The sequence below is a fragment of the Zonotrichia leucophrys genome, chromosome Z (genome assembly GCF_028769735.1).
Source record: "Zonotrichia leucophrys gambelii isolate GWCS_2022_RI chromosome Z, RI_Zleu_2.0, whole genome shotgun sequence".
Lineage (NCBI taxonomy): Eukaryota > Metazoa > Chordata > Aves > Passeriformes > Passerellidae > Zonotrichia > Zonotrichia leucophrys.
The window spans coordinates 51,642,740-51,668,127 of NC_088200.1; the positions used below are offsets into that span (position 1 = coordinate 51,642,740).

General features: G+C 35.8%; 1 protein-coding gene across 1 annotated transcript in view; it reads right to left on the reverse strand.

Annotated features, from left to right (window-relative positions):
• The window catches only part of CNTNAP4 (contactin associated protein family member 4), a 199,688-nt gene extending 177,121 nt beyond the window's left edge, over nucleotides 1-22,567 (reverse strand). The window contains exon 1 of the mRNA XM_064735502.1: nucleotides 22,190-22,567. Coding sequence (XP_064591572.1) covers nucleotides 22,190-22,286 — 97 coding nt within the window. The 5' untranslated portion in view covers nucleotides 22,287-22,567. The remainder of the gene's footprint in view (nucleotides 1-22,189) is intronic.
• Nucleotides 22,568-25,388: the final 2,821 nt, after the last annotated feature.

The window sequence follows — 25,388 nt, forward strand, 5'->3', positions numbered from 1 at the left end:
TACACATCCACATTTTTTTCTGTCAGATTTTCTCATTAGATTATTTTTCTGAGATGCTCAGCATGAACCTCTGGATTCAGTGCTTTACAAAACTATACACTTTCACTCCAAAACAAAGCTCTAATTAAGAGCACAAAGAGATTTTAAAAGGGTTAAGAATAAGGAAAATTATCTTTGAGCCATGTGATTAAAATATTTCTGCCCATCATCGAAGAGAATCTGAGTCAAGTTTCATTGACTTAAAGTAGTATATATTTTAAACAATAACAAATTTGCAATCACATAATTAATTTCTTGGAAGGTTAAAAGATACAAGTTTTTGATCATATTCAAGAATGATCTATTTAAAGCAAAAAGGTGCTTAATACTTTTGCCACAGCAAATCTAAATGCTCTCAGATGAAGATGGTGCACAACCATATTCAGGAAACTACAAGACTGTCCTTGTTTAATCTGCAAAATTCATAATGTTCTCCTTCAGAGCAATTTCATAATATTTACATCAAAAGCAAGTAACAGCAAATGAAATCACAGACTTATCTAACTACTTTGAAGCAAAACTAGCCAGCAAAATATCTGCCCATCTTCATGTCCAGTTTAGATTTCATGACATTTGATTCAGATAGATGTATTACAAACTGCTAAAAGATTTGATATTTCTTTTCTGCACTTAAGAGTTTAACCAGGAGCTTAGAGTTTCCATGGTGTTCTGGTGCAACACAGACCAAAACTGAAAGAAATTTCTCACTCTCCTGTTTAGTTCACAATACCCATTACTGTGACATCTGAGTGTGTGATTTTCAAGATATTCACCTTCACAAAAGTTTCTGACACGTACCAGGTGGTGTGAATAAACAAAGAAAAGGCTTGGTGGCTGTAGCACAAGCAATATGCAACTAGACAGTTATTTTCTCACAATTCATACAAGAACTTAAAAAATCTACATCAAGAAAGTGTTATAATGTTTTAGTTGGTTCCCTACAGAAATAAGACATAATAATTCTGTAACTATGTATTTCTAGAGTATGTGTGTCTATTTATGTCTCTCTCCTATTCTCCTGTCCAACTTTGCTTTATGTTTCCTTATTTCAACTCATTTTTAAGAACAGGACAGGTTATAACGATAGTAAAGTTCATCAAAACTTTGAGATCATAACGGAAAGGGATTTTATTAAGGATGCCAGATGGACCTTCTTCTTATAAGGCACCAGAAAATCTAAACAAGCAACTACAAATAATCACAAACACAGATAAATGCTTACAGTGGCACTCAAAATGTCTTTTATCGGTTTATTTACATACGATTTTATACTGCAAAATATAAATCTATGGAAAAATGTAAATCTATATCAGTTTATATATATTCAATTTTATACTGCAAAATTTAAGTCAATCGAAAGGTGGCTTCTTTAGTGGTGACCTATTCTTTTTCTTCCTCAAACAGAACAAAATTAATTAATTCCTACAATATATTTTGGATTTATTTAAGTATTTCTAATTTATTGAATTAGAATACCCCTGGGTATATGAAAGAAAAGTATTTAAAATTTTTAATAAAAATTTAATTTTTAATCCACATTTTAAATCAAAATTTTAAATAGAAAAAATATTTTTAAATTAGATATATGAAATACAAACCTCTAGAAATTCAATTCCACCTTTCCTTATTTCAGGTTCATTAATTACTCTCAAACCCATTATTTATTAGAGACAGGACCATGACATACCTGCATGCACACATTTGCAGCTTTTGCTAAAGTGTTAAAATCTTTAATCAGCTCCTGCCAACTTCTCCCCCTCACAGAAATTGATATTTGTAGAAATGTGATGGTTTTATTATTACAATATCAGATCTGTTAAGTTTTTCATTTGTTTGCCATTCTTAAAAATTTCAGGTTTTAATATGAGGGAGAAATAAAACCTGAGAGAGTAGAAATGAAACAGAGGTTCTTCTCTACATACAGAACAGTATATGTGCACACAGTCATGTAAAATCAGTGTTTGTGGCAACTGAAGAAATGTGCTGATGATGTCTTAAATACTGGTGAGGAAAAGCAAATTTGAAAAAAGCTCTATCAAAATTGAGAGTTTTCAAAGGTTTCGACTGCCTATGAATAAAGTTGACACTCATCATTTTAAAGAGTCCTAAGAACACTGATCTTTAGCAGGAGAGTTCATGGTGAGCCTGCAAAGAAATTTTAGAAACATAACCAAACAAAACCCAAAACAACCAACCAACCAAACAAAACAACAAGAAAAAACCCACAAAACTCAAACAAAACAAAGATACCCATGGGAGAGGGATAATCAAACCTTATTCCCCAGTATTTTTTATTAGTGTCAATACGTAGTGCACTCTGCTGAAACTTACTCTAAAGCAGGTCAAAATTGGTTTTGGGGTGTTTTAGCATTTTAAGACTGAAGTAAAATACTATGTTTTCTCCTTATAAAACTCATAAATATTTACTATCTGAAAGCTTATAAAAGCTCAAGTCAATCACGCAATTTCATCAAGTTTACTTCCTTCCTTCCTGTATTTTTATTCAGGGTTGAGAAGGCACAATGTTACTGCAGAATACTAATCTTTTTCTTTAGACAAAGCAAACAAAACCTTAAATCAAGCAGATAAATACACAATCTGATGGTAATATCAAAACAACAGATTATAAATAGTGAAAAAAGCATATCTTACATAATCTTATATCTTATACAATGGACTAAGTGTCATATAAAGACACATTTTAATATAAGCCACTGGCAGTTCTTTCCTGCCTGAAGTCCGTGAGATACTATTATAATACTCATATTGTTGTTTAATGTTACAGTTATCTAAAAGTTGTTACATGGTAAAAAGTACCCTAAAATTGGGATTGAGCCAAAGTAATTTTCATAAAACCATCATTACATTTAACTGCTTGTATTTATTCAAAATGACAGGCCATTACAGTTATAATGCAGCACAATTTAATAATTTTCTTTTAAATTTATACAAATGGAGAGAAGTCAAAAACTTGGTAACTTCAGACAAATGGCAAACAAAGTACTTTTCCCTGCTTCATCTAGAAAAATGTCTGTGTACTACAATTTAAATATTTAAAGTTATTAATGTATGTTATTTCAAGGTATACAAATGTAGATACTTAAAATCAAGTTTCACACTTTTCAGATCTATACCAGATTTTGAAAAGACTTGATTAGCTAAATGACATAAATTAATAACTCTCACCACAAAATCAAGGGGCGCCAAAAATTTCTGTGCAGGAACTTGAAAGACAGATATATTTTTAAGCATTAAAAAAAATCATAATACACAAAACACTTCTACTGGGCACAACACATTTAGGCAATTAAACAGAACTTACTGCTATTAGATCTGCTTTTGTTTGGTGAAGATCTAAATTTTACTAGGTATTTTTATTAAATGAAAACCATTTATTCACTTGTAACAGCTCAAATACATTACTTGATCTAACCAGATTAAGAAAAGCAAAAGAAAAGCCAGGAGTACAGAATTAAATCAGACTGTTCCCTCATAATGTAATAAAAAGCAAATATAAAGTACATGCAATGTATTTTTAGAAACAATAATCCCAGAAAGAATTCCAATATTCATATTACTTACACATTTATTGGCTGTTACCATCTTATTTTATGATGAAATTTAAGAATTAATTCTGAGTACACATGTATCTTTTAATATCCATGCTTCTGCATATCATTATGTCCAACAAGTACGGAGTGCCTATGTTTATTGATGAGACATTCAACTTTCCACTACACACATCTCATTTCCTCTTGAAGCATGAAAACATCCAGGCTTAAATGTGAAATTTCCTTGCTCCCACAAATATAATGTTATGTACTAAATTATATAAAAAATTCTCTCAAACGATCTTATAAATGTGACTGATGACCAAAGATATTGAAGTACAATGCATAATGTGAACAAATGAAAAACAAAAAAAAGTCAAGACCAGTGTATTACTGCACCCCAGCTCTGTTCAGAAGTGTCTGTCTCTGAATTCTGAAAACTTGATACAGGTCACTACAGATGCAAATAAACTAATCTAACTGGGTGAATTAGAACAGAGTAAGTGGACAAAATCCTGTATACAGAAAAAAAACTGATAGGAAAAAAAAAAAAGTGTAAATCTGACTTCAATAATACAAAAGAATTTAGGAAAATTCTGAAAGAATATTTAAGAAAATGAAGGTAAATCAAAAACTAGATCAAATGGAACAAACTTTATCTCATGTAGATCAAGTTAAAGTAATCTGTGGTTTTCTGAGACAGGCAATTTTTAGAAAAGCAGTGGCTGATTTTATCTATTGTTATATAGGAAATTGCTAGTCATTCATGAGTACATGAGAAAAGGAACTACATACTGCATAAAAACAGGAAAATGGCAATATGAGATACGGAGAAGGGAAGAAGCAAACCACCCATGACTTAGTAATCACAGAATCAAGGAATTCCTTAATTTTATTAAGATCATGAAACAAAAACTATAGATATATTAATGAATTCACCTCCCTGTACAATTAGGTGTCATCAATACAGAGCAGAATCAAGATATCAAAAGACAGAGCTAGGTGATGGCAGTGTAACAGAGAATGAAGTCTGGCATCAGAAAATACAAGGTCATGTACCTGACTGAAAATAACAAAAATTTCAGCTCAAGTCAGAAGCCTATTAAACAGACATGACTGAAGCGTACTAGTCAGTCATAAAATGACATAAAATTATTTACACGTGTAAAAAAGCAAGTGGATGCTTAAAATTTATCACATTCAATTGCTGTCTCAACATGAAGAATTACAAATCCATGTCCCAGCCCCAAAGATATGGATATATACAATTTACTGTAGGCCAGTCCTAGTGGATAACATCTCATCTACAACCCTCAATCATCTGGACGGACAAGAAAGAAAAACAGAGCAGAAAATTGTAGGGGGTTTGGTTTATTTCCTTTTGTTCCTTTTTACTTATAGAATTTTCTCCATAAGTTGCTAAGAAACATTAACTGGGTACCTAAGAAAAACAAAAGGAGTGGCCAAGCTCAGGGGAGGAGGGCGTCCGGTTGCACTTCTCTTATCTGGGAGTTTCTCTCCAAGAATTGGGCAGGTAAAGGACGGGGCTGGAGCAGCTGCCCTCTCTCTCTTGGCTTTGGAGGAGGACGGTCGGAGCTGCTGCTTGAGGAAGCGAGTTCGCTGCTGCCACCAGAGCCCAGCCCGGAGCTCCTTCCTCAGTCATGGGGTGAGCCTCTGCTCGTAAGAGCAGCCACTGAACGGAGACCTTTTTAAGACCTCCCTCACTAAAAGAGGAACCCATTCCCGACTGTTGGGGTGCCTGGGATCCTGAGCTCGCCTCTCCCTGCCCTGCTGGGAGCCCGGCCGCCCCTGTCCTGCCCCTGCCGCTTCTTCAGCACCGCTCCGAGTTTTTTCACTGCTCTGCAGCCCCGCTCCCCCTGCTTGCCGAGACCCCGCCGTCCCGGCTTGGTCTCCTCAGAGCCCTGCTGGCGCACCGGGACCGGCAGCCCCAGGGCCGTGAGGCGAAGCCGCCCCTCCCTCCCCGGCCGGGCCGAGCCGAGCCGCCATCACCGCGCGCTGCCCAGCCCGCGGCACAGCGCCCTCTGCAGGCGCGGGGAATCCCCGCCCCCGCCCCGCCCCGGGAGCAGCAGCGCCCCTGCCGGCCGTGCCTGGAACTGCAGCGCAGGGAAAGGGCCCGCGGCCGAGCAGGCCGGGACTGGGCCCGGGGCCTGTTTGGTGTCGGTGCCGCAGCCGTGGGTGCTTGTTTGCTTTATCATAAACGCCAGTAAAAAAATGTTATTCCTATCCTCATCTCTTCGCCTGAGACCCCCTTAATTTCAAAATTCTAATAATTCGGAGGGAACGGGTTTACATTTTCCATTCCACGGGAGGCTCCTGCCTTCCTTAGGAGACACCTGTATTTCAAACCAAGACATAAAAAAATCAAGGTTTTTTTCATTCTAGACTAAGAGACTTAGAGAAAGGTAAAAAATTCCTTTTTCAAGGGTCATTTTTCACATCTTTCCTTACACATTCACAAGGAAGAATACAGTACTAGGACAGAAAACAAAATCCAGTGGTACTGTTTGCTTGCTCTCCGATGAATGATAGAGCTCTACTGACGTAATGACACACTCACTATAAAGCAGTACAAAATACTGATGAAACCAAGCCTCAAAAAAAAAACCAAAACAACTATTCAAACAGATAAACCAATTTTTAAATATTGACCTTTTAGTGAAAACCAACATCTTGTACCTATTGTCTGTTTAAAGTTTCCAAGTGCATTATAATTGAGGGCCAATTAGAAGCATTTGGACAGTCAACCTTAGGAGTTCCTGCCTTATTTTGACTGCTAACATTATCATATTCATGTGAGTATAATATAAGTAAAGCTATTCAAGCTGCCTATGTGAAATAAAGAAAACAAAAGTAATTCACAAGGACACTCCCTTTCAACCTGTTCCTCGAGTAGAATATTGCAAAATTATTATGAAATCTTTCAAGAAAAAACAGAAATGTAAGAAAGGAAAAAGATCTTTTTTGCACTCTCTCATTTTAGTAGAACTGAAATACTGTGTTAAAGTAACAGTGCAAAAATAACACATTAAAACCAGTTTAGTAATCAGTTTTGAAGAATTAGTAAGGCCTTTGAGGTATAATTTAATTTTCAATTTATTTGCTACATAAATCTTGCAATCCAATAACTCTTTTTTCAAGAAGAAAGATTATTTTAAAAAAATTTCACCTTCCTGGTTATAAGACCAGCCTACTTTGTTAGCTTAATTATCACATTTCTTATCATTATGTTAGTTTTTTAGTATGAAAAATTTGTATGAGATAGCTACTGTTGTGCTTACTCAAACCATAAAAAAATTATAATTTTAGGCTGAAGATGGTATCTTAATCTCTTGGCAAATACTGAAATCTCAAAAATACAATAGATGAAATAACTTGGGTTCTTTTTTTTCTGAACAGTGTGCATTGTTTGATGGAATTAATTATTTTTTTCTCTTGGCCCTAGTTCATCAAGTTTTTCTTCACTCTTTTCAATGAAGGCAGTCTTTCCATGGAAAGGAAATCCCTTGCTAGACTTTTCTATTTAGTACTGCCTTCTCACATTTCTATACGCAGCTGTAAAAATCACTGTGGAGACAAAAAGACTATGCTGAGCCTCTCTTATCTTGCTGGTCTGCTTAAAGAAATGTGATTCACCTTTAGAGAAAACAAATTGACCCATCTAATAGCATAGCAGAGCACATAGAAAAACACTGCATTTCATTATTGCTTAATGAATTTGCCTACAATTAAAATAAAACTCATCTTGTCATTGCATAGAATGCTCCTGCTCTAATTATTGAAGTATTATCTACCCATTTTCTCCTCAAGATAGTGCCTAATTATAATATCAAACCAAGTATTTCTTATTGTTAGATCAATAATTTGAACTTATGGTGGGGGCAGTGGTGAGGGAAGCAGCTGTTCTGGGGGGCTTGACTGAAGACAGCACTATCAGAGACATACACATCTAGAGGAGGTCATGGCTGTTCTCCTCCTTTGACATAAACTGGTGTTTTCACTTTGTTCAATGCTGTTGCACAAAATAGTTAGAACTTCTACTAGTGACAGAAAAAGACATACTAAGTGAAGCATTCTGTTACTTGGAAAGGCATCCCTTCTTACAGATGTGAGCTCAACACACAGCAGCTGTGAATGGCACACCTAAAAAACCACAGAAATGTTTGTGCAGGATGTTTGGCATTTGTTTTTTTACTGTGAATGCATATCAGAACTAACTCTGAAATTTACACTGAAGAGTAATGATAGATATCTTCCTGATCACCCTCAGGCAGGGTCTGCATTGGTATTTGCAATTTGATTGCTTGTGTCCTGTGTTAAATTCGCAAATGTGACTATAAACATCAATTGGAAAACCATGTTAAAACTGAGCAAAAAAGAAAGGTCTAAGAGAGCTCCACACTTTAAGGCACATTAAAAAAAAACCTAATGTATGTTAGATATTTCATTAAAAGAAATTTTAAATCATAATTGTAAAAATAATAAGAAGAAGCTCCACTGGTTTGTGAAATAATTCTTTACATATAGATTTGTGAGTACAGTTACAAGTGCTATCTTGCCACCCTGCAGAATTCATTGATATTATGTATAAAAATTTTAAGAAGTTTAGCTCCTGACAATTAAACGATGAAAAGTTCTTTTATAGTGCTTCGCTGTTTTTGTGATTTTCTTTTCCCCCGATTTTGAATTACCTGGCAATACAATCAATGTTACCTTGAGTTTCCCAGCAATAAAACCAATTCTTAAAACCAAAAAATACTAAGATGCAAAACAATGGAAAAATCAGGGAATATATTCTTGCTCTTTTAAAGGTGCTCATGCCAGCTAGGTTCCTGCTGAAATCTTTTCTTGAACAAGGACAGACTGGGAGCCCAGAGTGGGACCTGGACTTAAAATCCTTTAGAGCCACACACAGGTATTTCATGCCTTAGCTGAGGCAACTCATGAAGTTGTTTTATTCTCTTCCACGATTAGAAAGATTAATTCTTAAAAAAATCATTGGAAAGACTTCATTTTGTGAAACCGTTTGAATACTGGAGTTACACAGGGGGTGTACAATATCAAAACCCAGCATTAAAACCACACAAGATAGCAACACTCTGCATGCAGCGCTGACATGCACAACTAATGGTTGTGAGTAAACCCATTTGCTAACACAAGAGATGATGTGTTACAGATGGAATGTCAGCAGTACACAGGTTTAGTGTCTATCAGGCGCCTCTTTATTTTATGAGTTGTTGCTTCTAATATTCAAATATATGCACGACTTCCAAGTTCAAAGGACCTATCTGCTCATATCCCTATGAAAGAAAACTGCACATTTCTCACTCTCATAGTAAGAAACAGTAATGAGCAGAGTGGCCAACACCTATCATAGAAACCAAATCAAGTGTGAGAAATAGAGATAATCCCAAATCTTGGAAAATTTGCCAGGGAAATAAATGAAGCCATGGTGAATGAAACAATCAAGCATCTGAATTTCTGATACCTGCAAAAGGGAATTGAGGGAGTTTAAGATCTAAAGTGTATCCCTTACAGTCTAGTTCCACAAACCTTTGTTTTGACTGACCATGTAACATTATTTCATACTACAGCAAACTCCACCACTGTAAAAAAAACCTAAAAAAAAAAAAAAAAAAAAAAAAAAATCCTGCATAGAAGTGTAATTATTTCTATAGTAAATGAATGAATTTTCAAGTCCTAAAAAATCCGGGCAAGGCATCACTCCTCAATTTTAATATTGTTTGAAAACATAACATACTAAGACATGGGCATCTGTGTTTTGCCCCTGCCCATAGTCTTCAACTTCAAACATAGTATTGTGTGTAAGTTGGGTACAAACTCTATTTTAACATTGGAACCACAAAATCAGACTTCTCAACTACAATAAAAAAACAGTTACCTGCAAAGCTACATAAGTAGAAAAGTGGAAAGGGGAAAGTCAAATTCTAACTGGTCATCAGTAGTAAATCGGTGATTGAGAAATAATTTGGTACAGAGGTAAGAATGCCTCAGAAGGGATTAAAGGGTCTAGGAGGAAGATTGCCAAACAGATGACTCCCTATTGTCTTACAGCAATCCAGGAATACCAGCAAGGTGATTGGATCCAAATTTGGGCAGCAGAACAGGGAGAAGGCCTAGACCAAAGGGTGGACCATGGTGTGACCACTCACAGGGCTGGTTCTGGGGCTAGAGGGTAGAAAACATCTGTCAAGAGGCTTCTATGCAGACTTGTTTTAAAACAACTTATTAAAGTGAGATTCTGCTCACTGTGTTATTCATTAATTACATATATATATATAGATAGATAGAGATAGAGATAGAGATAGAGATAGAGATAGAGATAGAGATAGAGATAGAGATAGAGATAGAGATAGAGATAGAGATAGAGATAGAGATAGAGATAGAGATAGAGACAGAGATAGAGACAGAGATATAGATAGATATAGATATAGATAGATATTTTTAAGCATGAACATGTGTTTTATATGCCTTGACAGATAAAATAAAAATTCCCCAACACTAGTTTAAGCAGAATATCACTTACTATTTATTATTTTAAAAAAATTTTTACTTTCTTCTGAGTCGTACATTTAGGCTTTGAAAATAAAGTTTCTGTTTAATCTGAAGGAATAACACAATTCTTCTTTCATAAAAATTCCATATTCTAATATTGATAATACTGATCTGGCATAGTATTTCTTCTCTCAGTGATGATAGATTAATTGCTGTAAAAGTGACAATGAGTTATTTGCTTGAAATAAATTTAAGCAATCAGGATACTATATCTGTCAAATATTTTTAGGCAGATATTAAAATATCCTATAAAATAGACCACTGTTTATACTCCAAGAAGTTAACACACTGAGTGATTACCACTCACTGCTATTTGCCACCTATTTACCTGGTTATGTTTTATGAAAAATTACAGTTTAAGAAACATCCAATATTTTAGAATATTCTAGTCTGGAAAAAAAAAATTGTACCAAACAATACCTGATTTTGTGACTAAAATTGTCCACTACCACAAAAGTGGTTCTAACATATTTTTAGCAGTGGGGTTCCAAAGTCAGCAGAACACTGTCTTCATCACAACTTTCTCCTACACATAGCTTTTTACTGGCAACAGACAGGGTAGGAAGGATGACAGAAACATTTAAAAATTCTTCCTGGGCTTCCTGGTTTAAGAGTAAATTTATTACATTTAACCATTGTGAATTACTGAGAAAATGACATATGTCCAGTCTGGGATGTTTCCCAAACGTTCTTCTACATTAGTTAAAGTCACAAAAATGATATAACTTATTAAATATCTATGCCAATAGTAAATGGTAACACATGAACAAAAATTCAGGTGTGAAAGATGAATGAATCTCTCATAAAAAATGTATTGAGACAGCATTAAAGCATTCAGCAAGATAAGGATACATGTAACTATAAAAGCTAACATGTGAATATGAACATCTTTAAATCTGTAATATTCAAGTATGCACAACCATGCACTGAAACTTGACATAATTTGATTCTACACAATATATGTTTTCAACACCTGCGGTATTACCTTAGAAACACTTCCACTGAGACATTAGAAAAATGTATTAGAAACGTCAAAACAGAGACTACTCTCTTCGGTACCTCCATCACACATATAGACTTTACTAGAGCTGAGAGCTAGATCAGAGAATTCTCTGTTAGAGTTTCTCAGTCTGTCCTTGTGTAGAATATCCACAGAGAATATACTACCATCCTTCCCAAGAAGGAAAATGTGGTCAAATTTCTATGTAGTCACTGTAGAGATGCAAGAAGAAAAGACTTATTTGCCATGGTAGATTCCCCACCTCCACCCACCCTCCCACCCTGCCCCAACATGACACAAAATGGGGAAAAAAAAGCTTGTTTTCTACTGCAGTTTCCTAAGTATAACGGAGATGAAGTTCAGAAAACTGTGAATCCATCACTCACCCATCACTCTAAATTTGGGGCAGTCTGACTGTGTATCTACCACTGCTGGGCTACAGAGCAAACTGGTAAAGAGATGTAGACAATTTGTAAAGGGCTTGAAAATAACAACACTTCATTGCAGACAGTACAGAAATGTACATACAGGTACTTGCACATCAGTCTTCCTTTTTCCCAGTGTCTACCTCTTAAATTCTTTATTTTCCTGCCCACAGAGAATTAATCAGAACACAGTAAAGCACAGATATACAGCATAAGTATGATCCATGAGGTAATGACTGTTCACAAAAGTCAAAACAAGTTGAGTAGAGATGGAGGTTTCTGAGCCCTTGAGAAAGAAAAACAAAAAAAAATTAAAAAGTCATCATACCCCAAACACATTAAAAATATACAAGGAGTAGATGCGAAAGTGATATTCCATAAAAAAATCTTACACACTGCCTATCATAACTGAAAGGATTCTTCAGGAGAATGCTATAGCTACGTTTAACCTGTCATCTGTGTCTAGGTGAGAGTTTTACACTTAATTATTGTTATATGCACTGCAAATTTTACCCAGATATAAAAGCATATTGATAGTCTCTGTGGGTAACAGTAGATCAAAACCTAACAAAGGTTTGGCAGCTGATTGATCTATCACTGAATTTCTTCTGTATTTTATTTTACTTGACATCCAAATAACATTTTTACAGAACTGTGCCCTGAGAAAAACCCTATCATAGTGTTCTCTTGTGCCAGGCTGAACACTGCTATCCAGATCTTCCAAAAGTACACCAGGAAATAACATTACAAAGCACCATGGTACTGTTTGTTCTGTTTTGCAGGGAGAAAAACATATTCAGTGGCATACACATTTGTTTACAAATATGTTTTATGGAGGAGCAAGTATGTTAGGAGTAAAGTTATGGGTTAGTATTTGCAAACAAGTTTTATATTAATCCCTCCTGTCTCCAGGAGCTTGGTCTGTTCTCAGTGTTAATTACTGGAGGACATGTCTAGTCTTTGGAGAAGTAGCCTCTGAAACAGACCTTGCTTGAAAACAGAAATGTAATCTCTGACAAGTGTGGTGGAGCTCCAGAGCCTGCTGGCATGGTGAAACTGGAAAACAGCCCTAAAACTTCCACACTCAGGCTGATAAAACTAAGAGTTCACTGCAACATACTTTATCAATTTCAGGGCAGAGCTCAGCAATCGTCAGTGTGCTCCACTGCATCCAGATAGTCCTGAAAGAATTTAGTTTTAAGGGCTATTTCACCCTTGAAAATTAAAATCAATCATCTTGATAGTTTTTTTTAAAAAGTTACCATTGACTCAGAAAACAGCAGTAGTTTTTCACTATAGGCATAGAAATTCCCGAACCACAGTAAGTAGCTAAAATTCTAAATGTCTTTCTCTTCTCATATTTATATTCTGTCAAGCAGGACAAATGAGTAATTCTTGTTTGTTGTACAGTTGTGTATCTGAGCCCTCCAAACAAGGCATAGCGAAAGGAAATAAAGAGACTAGTCATATTCAAACTATGCAGCATATTACTGTTGAATGAATATTCAGCTCATTCTTTCTAAAGCTTTTATTCAATATTTATTTACGCAAAGCTTCCATTGATTTCCCTAGGAGGTATAAAGAATAAGGATGAAATTCAGTGCTATTTTTGACTGAAACAAAAACAACTATCCCCCAACAAAAAAACCAACAACCAAAAAAATAAAACCCCACCAGTTCCTAAAGATTGCTTGTGCATCTTAAAAAAGAGGGGTAAGTAAATCTCACTATGATTAAAAACTATTGCAAACTAGACTACTGCAGATAGGCTTCCTGTCATTGAATGAAAATGAAAATTATAGTGAGAGCCACAGTTTACTGCCTTGAAGCTTCTTAATCTAAATAACAGTCAGTCTAGATGGTAGAAAGGCTTTAAAGTAACGACAAAAGTACCAGGATATTTTTATTTCGTTTATTGTTTTATGAAAAGAAATGCTGTAGGGTTCTGGTTTTGGTTTTTTTTCATAATTGAGTCTATTTCACTGTATGCTTTCTTTGGAAGAAAAAAACAACCCTACAGTTTTGACAAGTCTGGGTTAAAATGGAGCTGTAATCATGGTTTATCAAAGGGGTAGAAAGATCAGGCTGTCTCAGGTGGATAGAACAATCAGTTTCAGCTTATTTAATTTAATGAGATTGCACTTTACCAGAACATTGTGTATGGTCAAAATACCTGTTTCACACTTTCAGGAATGAAAGACAGTCTCACTGGTAGGACATTTCCAGCTTCTTACTTAGTCCCTATATTTTGTCTAGGTCTAGCAATGGCAGCGGCCTTAACCCCTGGGAAATCAAGGAGCACCTTTGTTACCAAACACTGAACAGGGAGACTCAGGGAGTCTTAACAGCAAAGATGAATGAGTTGCCAGGTATAGCTGGTGATTTCTGTACAAGATAATCAATACAGATTGGTGTACTTTTTTCTAACACTTACTTACAGTATGATATTTTGACATAACTGGAACCCATCTCATCTAGCGTAGATGTCTACAAAGCATACAGATTACCTAGTTACTTGGTCAAAATCAGTAATGACAGCCAAATGGCACTTTTATACTGCAAATTCCCTGTGAATGCGATTTCTTCCTTCCATCTTTGTCACGACTTCTTCATGTAAGATATACTTTTTTTTCTTTCATATGACTAATAAGGGACTTAGCTAGCTCAGATGCAAATATCTAAATTTCAGATTTTTAATTTCATAGAGATAAATCTCATTTTTCCTGTCTCAGAGGAAGACAGAAGTTAATCATATGCCTCAAAAGTAAGTAATATTTGCAAATAAATGGAACAAGGAAATTCTCCCTTCTCCTGCTAAAATCTATAGTTTTATTTCTAATTCCAAAAGTCTTTGAGGTTCAAATTGGTATTTTCTTATTAGTATTCCATATACATCATCTAACTTTACCATAATCAGTAATAGTGAAGAAATCAACTTTGCCTGTCCCCTTAAATTTTTCAGATAATTACAGAACATCCATATTGAGCACATCCAGTCTAATGTAACTCAGGATGCGGCAAAATGCTGCCAGTGAACTAAACCAGTGTTACGGGCTCCCTGTATGCAACTCGGTTTGTTTGGAACAGCACTTTTTTAGTGCATGTTCCCCTCAAAAGGTTTTACTCTTGCTGTCTTGTTGAAAACCTCTGCCTAAGGGCTTCTTAAATAACAAGATATTCTGTTTTTCTCTCCTGGTGAGGTTTATCAGGTTATGTGGCATGAGAGTAACAATATTTTTCATACTCTGTTTAACCACGTATTTTATGGGAATTTTGTTTTGTTCTTTAGAATTTTCTATAAAGGTATTATTTCACAATAACTCTGAACAGATCAAGCAAATACAGATGGGGATTTCTTGCAGCAAATATTAAACATAATCAAAAAAAAAATAGAAAATCTTATTTTTAGAAAAACCTAAGGTTTTGAAAACAATTTCTACTTAGATTTAGAAGAGGACTGAGGAAGACCTGAAGAAGTGAAAGATTTTCTTCAGCTGTTGGCTGAAAAAAATTATATTAAGTAATAAAAATAAATTCAAATATTCTAACATACTGCTTCTAATCTACTTCTCCCTCAAGACCCCATATGCAAATATTTTAATTGCTCAAATAATAGCTTAGAAACAAACAAGGATTCTAACAGCAAGGAACAAGAAATAACTTATTCTTGTGCACAACTAAATAACAAGATCTACTTAATGAAAAATTATTAGACCCACTACCCAGCTGGACATATTTTCTGACCATACTTTTTCTCTATCCTTTGAGACTTAAGGCCCTAGAGGCACTTTTCTTTACTTGCTTATTAAGTGAGTATGATATTTAAATAATAATTCTGTTGTTCTTAATTTTAATTTACTTAAAATGAAGCTTCCAAGATTTCAATCACTTTTCAAATTATTGCACAAAAAAAATGCTCATTAAGTAGATTACAGTATAGATATTACCTCAGGTCTGCACAGTATTTTGGTTCCTAAAAATAGCACACCAATCTGTAGTAAACACTTTAAAACCTTCTTCTGAAAAGCAAAATAATTGGACACCGATCCTCCACTGTGTTTCACAGATTTAACTCAAGGTTACTGGCCTCAATTTCAAGTGGTAATAGATGACCTACAGAGTATTGTATATCCTACAGAGAATAACATTAGTCTGTAATGGGATACTCACACATATATAAAACACAAACACATGACAAATAAGTAAGAATGATAAAATACAGAGATACAAAACATTGCAGAGGTAAAGTTTCAGCAAACCACAGTTGGCTAAATTCTAGCAGTAAAGATGCATCATTTTTTACAAACAAATAGAGCAACACATTTTGGTCTTGACAGCATGCTGTTTCTCCTATATGTTTTATGTTATTTCTCAAATTTAGAAGGACAGCCTTTGTTATAATGATACTTATCTAATATATATCGGTATACTGAGAAAGACACCTCTTCTTCAATTTTTAATCTACAAGTCACATGTAGGCCCTGACTGCCAAAATTACAAATTACAAAGAAATTTTGTACTTAAGAACTACCAGATCAATTTAACAAAACAGTTAACAGTGCAAAATACAAGCAATTCTACAGAAACTCATCACAATCAATGTTTTCACTATTGTTTTAACTTTTCAATTCCTTTTCATAAAACAACTGAAAATTCAGAGGGAAAAACAAATTTTAACTTTTTACTTCAGAAACATCTTAAAAATAATGTATACTTCTGGAGTCAGTGACAGACACAGACATGATTAGTTTTAGTACTTGTTATTTCTTCACTGTTTTTAAAAAATTGCCTGGAGTGTTCTAGGAAGGAAAGCCCTTTGAATTAGTGATGGCTCTCACAGCTCCCACCTCTGTTATCACCTTGTTAGTTGAGAGCAGCTAACATTAAACATTAAAAGTACTGAGAAGCAGTTCTAACTTTCCCACAATCCTGTGTGATACAGCACACTGAACTCTCAGATCTACAAGAAGCACAAAGGCACGGGTTTATCTGGGGGGGAAAGAAAAGAAATATTTGAAAGATTTAATGCATCTTGACTGTCCGATTGTTCTTTGATTTGCTTGTTTGGAGTGGGGAGGTAGTAGGATTGAGAAGGGATGGGGGGATATGTGGCCTATTTTTTCTCAGCTAAACTTGTTCGAAGGTGAGATTGTTGAAGTTTTTTTCAAAAGATGAATCAGTAGACAGAGTACTAGCAAGTATATTATATGAGATATTGTGCCAGTTTTGGCTGGGGTAGAGTTAATTTCCTTCACAGTGACTGGTATGGGTCTGTGTTTTGGGTTTGTGCAGAACACAAGGTTGGTAATATAGAGAGGTGTTTTTTTTTTTTCTTTTGTTATTGCTGAGCAGGGCTCACACAGGGGCAAAATCTTTTCTGCTTTTTCACTGTCTCAATGGAAAGAAGTTAAGAATGCATGGAAGGCTGGGACAAGACACTGCCAAGAGAGATGACCCAAAGGGATACCCCAGACTACATGGCATCATGCTCAGCATATAAAACTGGGGGAAGGGGGAGGAAGGGGTGGGGCAGTGATATTTGGAGAGACAGCATTCGTTTTCCCAAGGCACTGCTATCCTGGAGATGGCTGAACACCTGCCTGCCCATGGAAGTGGAAGAAACACTCCTTGTTTTACTTTGCTTGTGCGTGTGACTTCTGCCTTTTCTATGCAAAGAATTAGAAAATTTCTGAGTTGGAAAAGACCTATGAGGACCATCAAGTTCAATTTTTCTTCATCCACAAGTTTTTTACCTATCACCCTTCCTCATCTTTACCTGCTGGTGGGGAAAACACTGAGCAGCTATGTTGGGCTTGGTCGATGGTTGGGGTTAAAACAACACAGACCTATAAATATAGTACAAATTACCTGTTTGTGGGTTTTTTTCTAATGCAACAGAGAAATGCCTGGAAAGAATATTAAACCTGAGCTTTGTTCCTCATACACAGAAATATGACAGAAGTGCACATTATTTTGTGAGACTTTGGCAAATCATCTTAGCCAAAAGTTGTCTTTCTCATGGATGAACACAGATGTAGGCTTACACACTCTAATGTAATAACAAGGAAAGCAGAATGGCCATGACTGAGTATTTATGAGAACATGAAGTTTGTGCTTCCTATAGAATTTCTGAATGGCATTTAATCAAAATATAGGATGTCCTAACTTACACAGCAAATGTAATAAATAATTAACATATATCCTACTGCATTTTCTGCTTGTGGTTGATACTATCATACTTTGAGAACGTCATTAATTGTCTCTCACTTTTCTCCAGTCATGACTTCTCCAGTCATGACCAAGTTTGCTCCATCCATCCTGCTGACTGGGCTCAGGGATAAGTGTATTCATGGGAATTCTAAAGCCTGAAGTAATGGGATGTGAATTGCTGATTATACTCAGTGTGATCAATCCAAGGCTTTTCTGTGAATTCTAAGCCTTTAAAGTTTAAAAAAAATATATATTTTTCTTCTGGTGTTAGTTTAGATTCGATCTTGATGCAAGTTTTTGATGTTACTGTAGAAACAACATATGAAATATACCAGAGATGTCTGTAATGTTTTATTCACGTAAGTAATTGCCCAGAGATGGCCTGATCTCTGATGAGTTCTCCATTGCCCTCTCATAGCAGAGATAGATGATAATAAACAGAAAATAAATATTAATTAGGCTAAAAGAAAATTAAGGAAGGGACTGCTTTCTCCTCCCCTCCAGTTCGTATCAATGACAAACTAACAGTAAAAGAATTACAATTTAAATTAAATTGCTTTTGATTAACAGCACTTCAGTATCATTTCAATGCGGTTCCATAAAATTGTCAGTTATTCTACGGAGTTGTTTGGTACTAGTGATTAACATCAGAATGGTAATAATTTCAAAACTGATATACACTGTTTTCCTTGTAGAAAGTAATCCCTTCCCAACAGGTAATACTTGTACAAAGACTTGCATCTGATGGTATAATCAAGGTATGTATTCACTCAGTCCTCTCTTTGAAAACTTCAGTTTCATTAATAGTCATTCTCTGTCATCTTTAGAGAGGTCCTCTAATCTAGCATTAATGAGAAATTCCTTTTATGTAAAATAAAATCAGCAGCAGTCATAATAATAGTAGCAATAGTAGTAGTAGTAATAATAATAATAATAAATGTTTATGTGCTTACAGAACTTGTGATCATCATAGTACACATGTGAAAATCTGAATTCATAAAAGCTTCTGCAAAACTGGGGAGTTTTAACACAGAGAAGTAGGTATGCAGAAGTGAGAATTTGCATGGAAACTCCCCAATTTGTCTTTATTTCCATTCACTGCAACAATTTTCCTTAATAATTTTTAGTCACAGCTGACTTGATCTGTATAGAGGGTTTAATTATATTTTCTGCAACACTTCAGTTTTAGAGAGTTTAAAAAAAAAGCCCCTGCACCTACTGGAGTACCAATTTCTGGCAGGTTTTCAAGTGATGATTTAGTAACTTGCTGATTTACAACACTAGAGACAGTTACCAATAAAATAAAAATGTCTCATAGCTCCAGTGGAAAAAAACTTAGAGCAGTACTTGCCTTAATCTTTCATTTAAAACTCACACTTGACCTTATACAATTACTTACTAAAGCTCTGCACTTCAAACTTCTTTCAACTACACTGGAACTTCATTTCTTTGGGAGGAAGAAAGTAGAGGAAAGCTCTAAGCAGCACTATTACAGAACTTTTAAAATATTTGGAATTTCAGCACCAATTATTACTTCTCTTGGTTGGAAGTGTCAGAGTTAATTTTCAGGGGAAACAAAAAGATAAGACCCTAGAAAGAAAATTTCATATTTAAATGAAACTTATAATATTTAAAATATTAAAAATATGTCTGTTATCTCCTGACAACCTAAGAACTTAAAAATCATTTTACTCAAAAGAGTAATATTGCGATTTCTTTGAGACAGAAATAATTTTAAACACATCAATTTTTGATCTAGGAAATTCTCTTTGGACAACTGACTTAGTAATATTACCAATGACACTTCAAGATGGCATTTAAAGGTCTTTACTTTTGTCTTTTCTTACTGGCCGCTGGCCTTAAAGGCAAAGGAAATCTTAAGTATTCAGGATCTATTACTGTGGAAAGAACCATGAAATTAAAACAAGAAGAATACATTAATACAGAGGAAAAATTAAAACCCCATCCTATCATCTTTGATGATTGGCAGCCTACTGGAAAATCTAGCCATCAAAATTCATTCAAGACATTGAAACTTCACCTGATTTTGTAAATGGGTTTAATAACTTTAATGCCAATAGTAGAAGCACCTACTTAAAAGGATTTCAATTCCTGGTTAACATCACAAGAAGAAAGGAGTAAAATAAGTTCAAGTAGGTAGATAATGGCTCCTGCATGGATCTACCATAATCAGTAATTACGAAAAACCTTTTCTCCTAAGGTAATTTTTTTGAATTGTAACACGCTAACAAAATTTATACCATAATACTTCAGACGTAAGCTGTCACTTCTAAAACAAACTACCTCTCCTACAGAAATTTTCACTTCCAAAACAACATATATATATATGTACAAGGATTTTTTTTCCAGATTAGATATTGAAAATTAACAATGTGCATTAGGGTGACCAAGTTCTCAACAATACATTATTGTTCATTGTTCAATTTAAGTAATTTATTTTTTCCATAATAATGATATCTTCTCTGTAGCATGGGCAGAGTTCTTGTATTTTCCATTCGGATGAGTGTTTTGACTCAGTTGTTAGGATTTATTCCTAAATAAAAATACTTTGCATTTATAAATAACAGCATTTACATGAAAAAATCTGTCCATTCACTTCAACCATTTGACACATCATTTTTCCCTGTTTTTGAGATGTATCTGAGAAAGCCAGTAGTGAATGTATTTTATACTTGATTTGTTTCATCCTTCAGAATTCTGTATTGGAAAGAAGCTTGAGCCTCTTCCTCCAACCTTGCTTCCTAAATTGTAAGAGTGACCTCTAGTGCTTTACTGCTTCGCAGTGTGATGCGAGTCTTTTTTTGCAATGGCTTTAATATGCCTTCCTGTAAGCAACTGATTTACTTTCGTGCATAGTGCCAAATGCTATTAATGTGCAATTCAATTATCATGGTCTTGTGAAAATGGATGTATTCATAAACTGTACAATGCAGAATGATGAAGAGAATTAAAGCTGTGACTGGATTGCAGCAGGGTGTTTAACATGAGGAACTTAGTATTCATGTTTAGGGCTACACTATGCACTTGAGTATCAAATGAGATATCATTACTGAATGACAGCACAAGATCATTTTGGTGCTGCAGTGTGAATGTCTGGCTCATGGGAGCATGTTTAGTTTACAAACCATCCATATGCAAAACCCTAGGCTATAGATCCATTGAGCACTTCAAACTTCTCTGCCATTGCTCAAATGTTTCCAGGGAGCTGTCCCCTGCCACCGAGCTGTGTAAGGTTATTCCTGAACATTCCTCAGTGCTTTGACATGCACCTTCTTCCCATGGAATCATTACTTCAGCCCTTCCCATTCCTGTGATGCACAAGCAGTGCCTTAACAGGAAGGGGAGAAAATATGTTCAGTTCAGGTTATGAGCATCTGGCATTTAGGCTACTGCACTACCACAGAACACAAAATGAAATCCTTCAGCTTGTTGAAGCTGAATCAAATGGAACAAGAACAACTCATTTCTATAACTGAATTATAAAAGCCCTGAAAATTAATTACTTAATAAGGTTTTTCTTTTTTAATTTAAAGGTAATTAACCTAATTCAATACTGGAAACAGATTTTTCAGATACATATATATTTTTATATATATATATATGTATGTGTGTGTGTGTATCTATCTAGCTATATATCTCTATATATATGATTTGCCTCCTAGAGAGTAGATTGTCCTTAAAACTGTAATCACGGTCTTTATTTTGGGATACCACCCTGCTGGCTAACTCATTAAAAAAAAAAAAAAAAACAAAAACCAAACTTTCTATTGTTACTGTTAGCATTCTCTTCTGTAGTCATGCATGAACAATACTCCCTAAGCAATCAATGCAGAGACTCTAAAGTCTTGCTAGCCACATTTTTCCTTGTTACATTTCTACTGCTTTTGAACTGCACTGTGATTGCCATTCAAGTTGAGTGCCAGCTTAATCCAGGATATGCAGATACTAGCTTTCAAAATTTTCAAATGCTAAAATCCACTACACAATAGAAACATTGCACAATAGAAGTCTGCCAGTAATTCCATGTAAGACAAAATTTTTTGGAAAATACTGCATTTCAAAAGAGAAAACAAAAATGAAAATACAGCTGAACATGCATCCCTTAGCAAAATGCTGCTTTCAAATACTCTTATACAGTAAGCTTTATAAACAACATTCTGTACACAGACTCATGACAAAAATCTAAAGAAGAGTTTTAGAAAATTTTCAGGCTAGAAGCTTGATGTCGTTATTTCAAAGCATAAATGTTTATCTCAAAAATTATATTTACTCCAAATGCAAAAAAAAAAAAAATCACAGAAGTTTTCAACACACTCTGGATTGAGTTTTAAATCATATGCAATACTTACATTTATTCCCTGTCACTGCCATGTGCTGGCGGTGAACACACAGGAAAACGAGCAGCTTCAAGAAGATTTCAGTGACAGAATCCATGTTCACAATCATTGAGGCACGCAAAAGAACCAGAGTATTCGGAAACAGCTGTGCTGTACTTCAGTTCTGCTCCTGCCTCCTTCTCCCCGCCTCTCCTAGCAGAGCAGCTTCCCAGGGGCCAGGCACCTCAGCCAAACGCGCTCCGCATCTCCTGGCACACGCACGCACACCTCCGGATCAGCTTCCCAGTCTGGCAGCAGCGAGCCCAGAGGCGCAGCAGCGAGAATCTCCCCCCGGCGGCACAGCGGCACCGGGGCGCACCGGCCGGCTCGGCACGCCGCTGCAGCCGGCAGCCCGCGGGGGCGGCGCTGGGCACCCCTGGCGGCGGCGGCGGCGGCGGCACCGAGCGGCCCCGGGGGCGGCGCTGGGCGGCCCGCTGGAGCCCGCCCTGCCCTGCGCCTGGGCAGCGCCGCTCTGCCCGCCGCTCAGCCTCTCCCGGCCTAGCAATCTGTCTTTTTTTTTTTTTTTTTTTGGTAATTTTTTTCTTTTTTTTTTCTTTTTACACTTTCAGCTGCAAAAGCGTTGCTAGTTTTGCTCTCTTAAAGGAAAGCGATTTGCCTGTAGGATAGAGCCTAAGCCTGCGAGTAAAATGAGCAACCTGCCTTTATTTTGAGGAGTGAGTGATTGACTGTCCCTCAGGAAAAGGCACCACCACTGTCCCTGGAGGGCTTTATCGCTATTAATGCTGGCATTAAAGAATTACATTCTCAACTCCTAAGAGTAAACACCTAAACATATCTTTCCCAAAATACTTTGGGCCCCACATAGTACATAGAGCATTTTGCTTCCTATCCTTTCACAAAGCTGTCTTTAAACCCTCCTATTGCTTGTGTTTGGGAAATAGCTTCATTTGAGAAAGAGCTTCAGAGAAATTTTAAGTAATTGTATTCAAACTATGTTTTAAGAGTGTATGATTTTGGTTTGTGGTTTTGTTTGGTTTTCTGTTTGTTTGTGGGTTTTTTGCAAAACAGGCTGAGTTACTGTATATGCTAACTCTAGCGACGCTTTTTCTCAAGTATGATAAACTGTACTAACTGCGTAATAACTGCGTATTAGCAAACTCATGACATTAGTGAGGGTAAAAGCTGCATTAAAGGACCACATCAATGGCCCCATCCCCGCTGCTTCTGCAGTGATTAAGCTGTATGAACTGTCCATGTTTTTGCAGAAATTACTATGACAATATGAAACTGCATGCCTTGTGACTCTGAGGTATATAAACAGCAGACTTAGCATTTGTATATTCAGCCCAGTGGTCTAAACTTCGTCTTCCTACTTCATGTGAGCTATCTAGCAGTTCATATATACCAACGGGATTTTTCATCCTAAGTGATACTGCTGTGTGTGGGTTGGACACTAGGTACAATGTTGCTGACTGCTCTCTCTTCCATGTTGCAGAGAATTTTCAGCAAATTTCTATGTAGAACTGTTCGGTGTCAAGAGTAACTGTGGGATAGAAACAAAAGGTGAATTCAGCTCCCATAGCTTCTGAATTTTTGTTCATTATTCAAATCAGTTTCCTCACTCCTTGAAGGATATTCTTATTCATCTACAGAAGTAAGAGTAAAATGGGTTCTGGTTTCATGCTACCAAAGCCAACCTGGGTTGGGTGTTACAAAATTGTATTTCAGCTCAGCCAAAACAACTACAATAAAAAACTTGAGAGGCAGGTTTTTTTATATCCTTTTAAAAAACAGCATGATTGAGACAAAGAGGCCTATTTCTAAATTGGGTAGAAAGTTTCAAGTTAATAATCTAGAAGTTAATAATCTATTACGCAGCTGGCCTTCCATTTCTCCATGTCAACTTTTATTTGAACAAAAATGCATGAAGAAACTGTATTAAAGATTCTGTGAATCATAAGCTGCCTTCCAGCTCTCCTAAATCAACCTTTAAATTCTACATTCTGTTTCCAGAGTTTAGTACAACCATAGAGTCACTGTCCAGAAGCTGGATTTCTTTGCTATATAGTTCCTTGAGTTAATATTGACCTTCTAACTAAATTAATATGAGCATAAAAATGTTCCATGTGCAGCATCCCATCTCTAAAAAATATCCCATGAGATGGTCCTTGACTCTGCAGCTAGACAAAATTTCATGCTTAAAAATAGGACAAATATCACATAAAATCTTGGCAAGGACTTTCAATGTAATGATGTTCTTTAGGATTAGCTCTAAGTTCCCCAGGGCTTTGAATCAGAAAGAATTATTATTCTGGTAATGTAATGCAAATTCAGTAAAAAGGACAATGCCACTGTGGGTAAATATTTGTCGTATAAAATAGCTTACAGTCACCAAAATGGAACATCTAACAGACAAAGGTCATAGAATTTTCCACTTTTTTTTTTTTTTTTTTTACTGAATTGAATGCATATATACAAATTGATGTAATATACTTTTATAATTATGGAAAAAGCAGTCTTAGAATAAAATGGTATGCCGAAACATGTACATATGTTTCTGTTTTGACAGATAGAATTACAGAAGTCTATACAATATGTATCTGGAATATCAAGATAATCATCTATTTATCCATGGATGAATCTATGGTATCTGGTGCTGGTAAAGTGCATAAAATAGCATAGCATGACTCACACAGAATATCGCAACCTCCTCTTTGCTTCTGCATCGTATCTTTCTCCTGCATCCGTGAAATATTTCTGCTCACATAATCTTATCTCTGTATGCCAGCATCTCGTTTGCCATTTCTCTTCCATACAGTGTCCAGATTTTTCACTAACTTCTGAGATCCTCCTTGTGGAATTCAGACAAGTCTTTCTGTTTCTTACAAGCCTCTTTTCCTATTGTATTTTAAAACTTCCCCCACTCTTCCAATGTTTTGTTTTTCTTCTCATAACTTACTTTTGAAATTTCCCCCAAACACCAAAAACCTTACTTATTTTATTTGCCTTTGAAATGCAGCATTATGACCACTTGATTTGATAGAGAATCTTTCCAGTTGATTTTCATACATGTATTCTTTAGAAAGACTGCAAGTTCCCCAGAAGAACTGTGCCTTGTTACAAATTAATCCTTGCAGATAAAGCATCTGCAAAGTTTAGTTGTTCAAAACTTTAATTAGTTGACCTGGGTATTGCCAGCCTTCGTTTACAA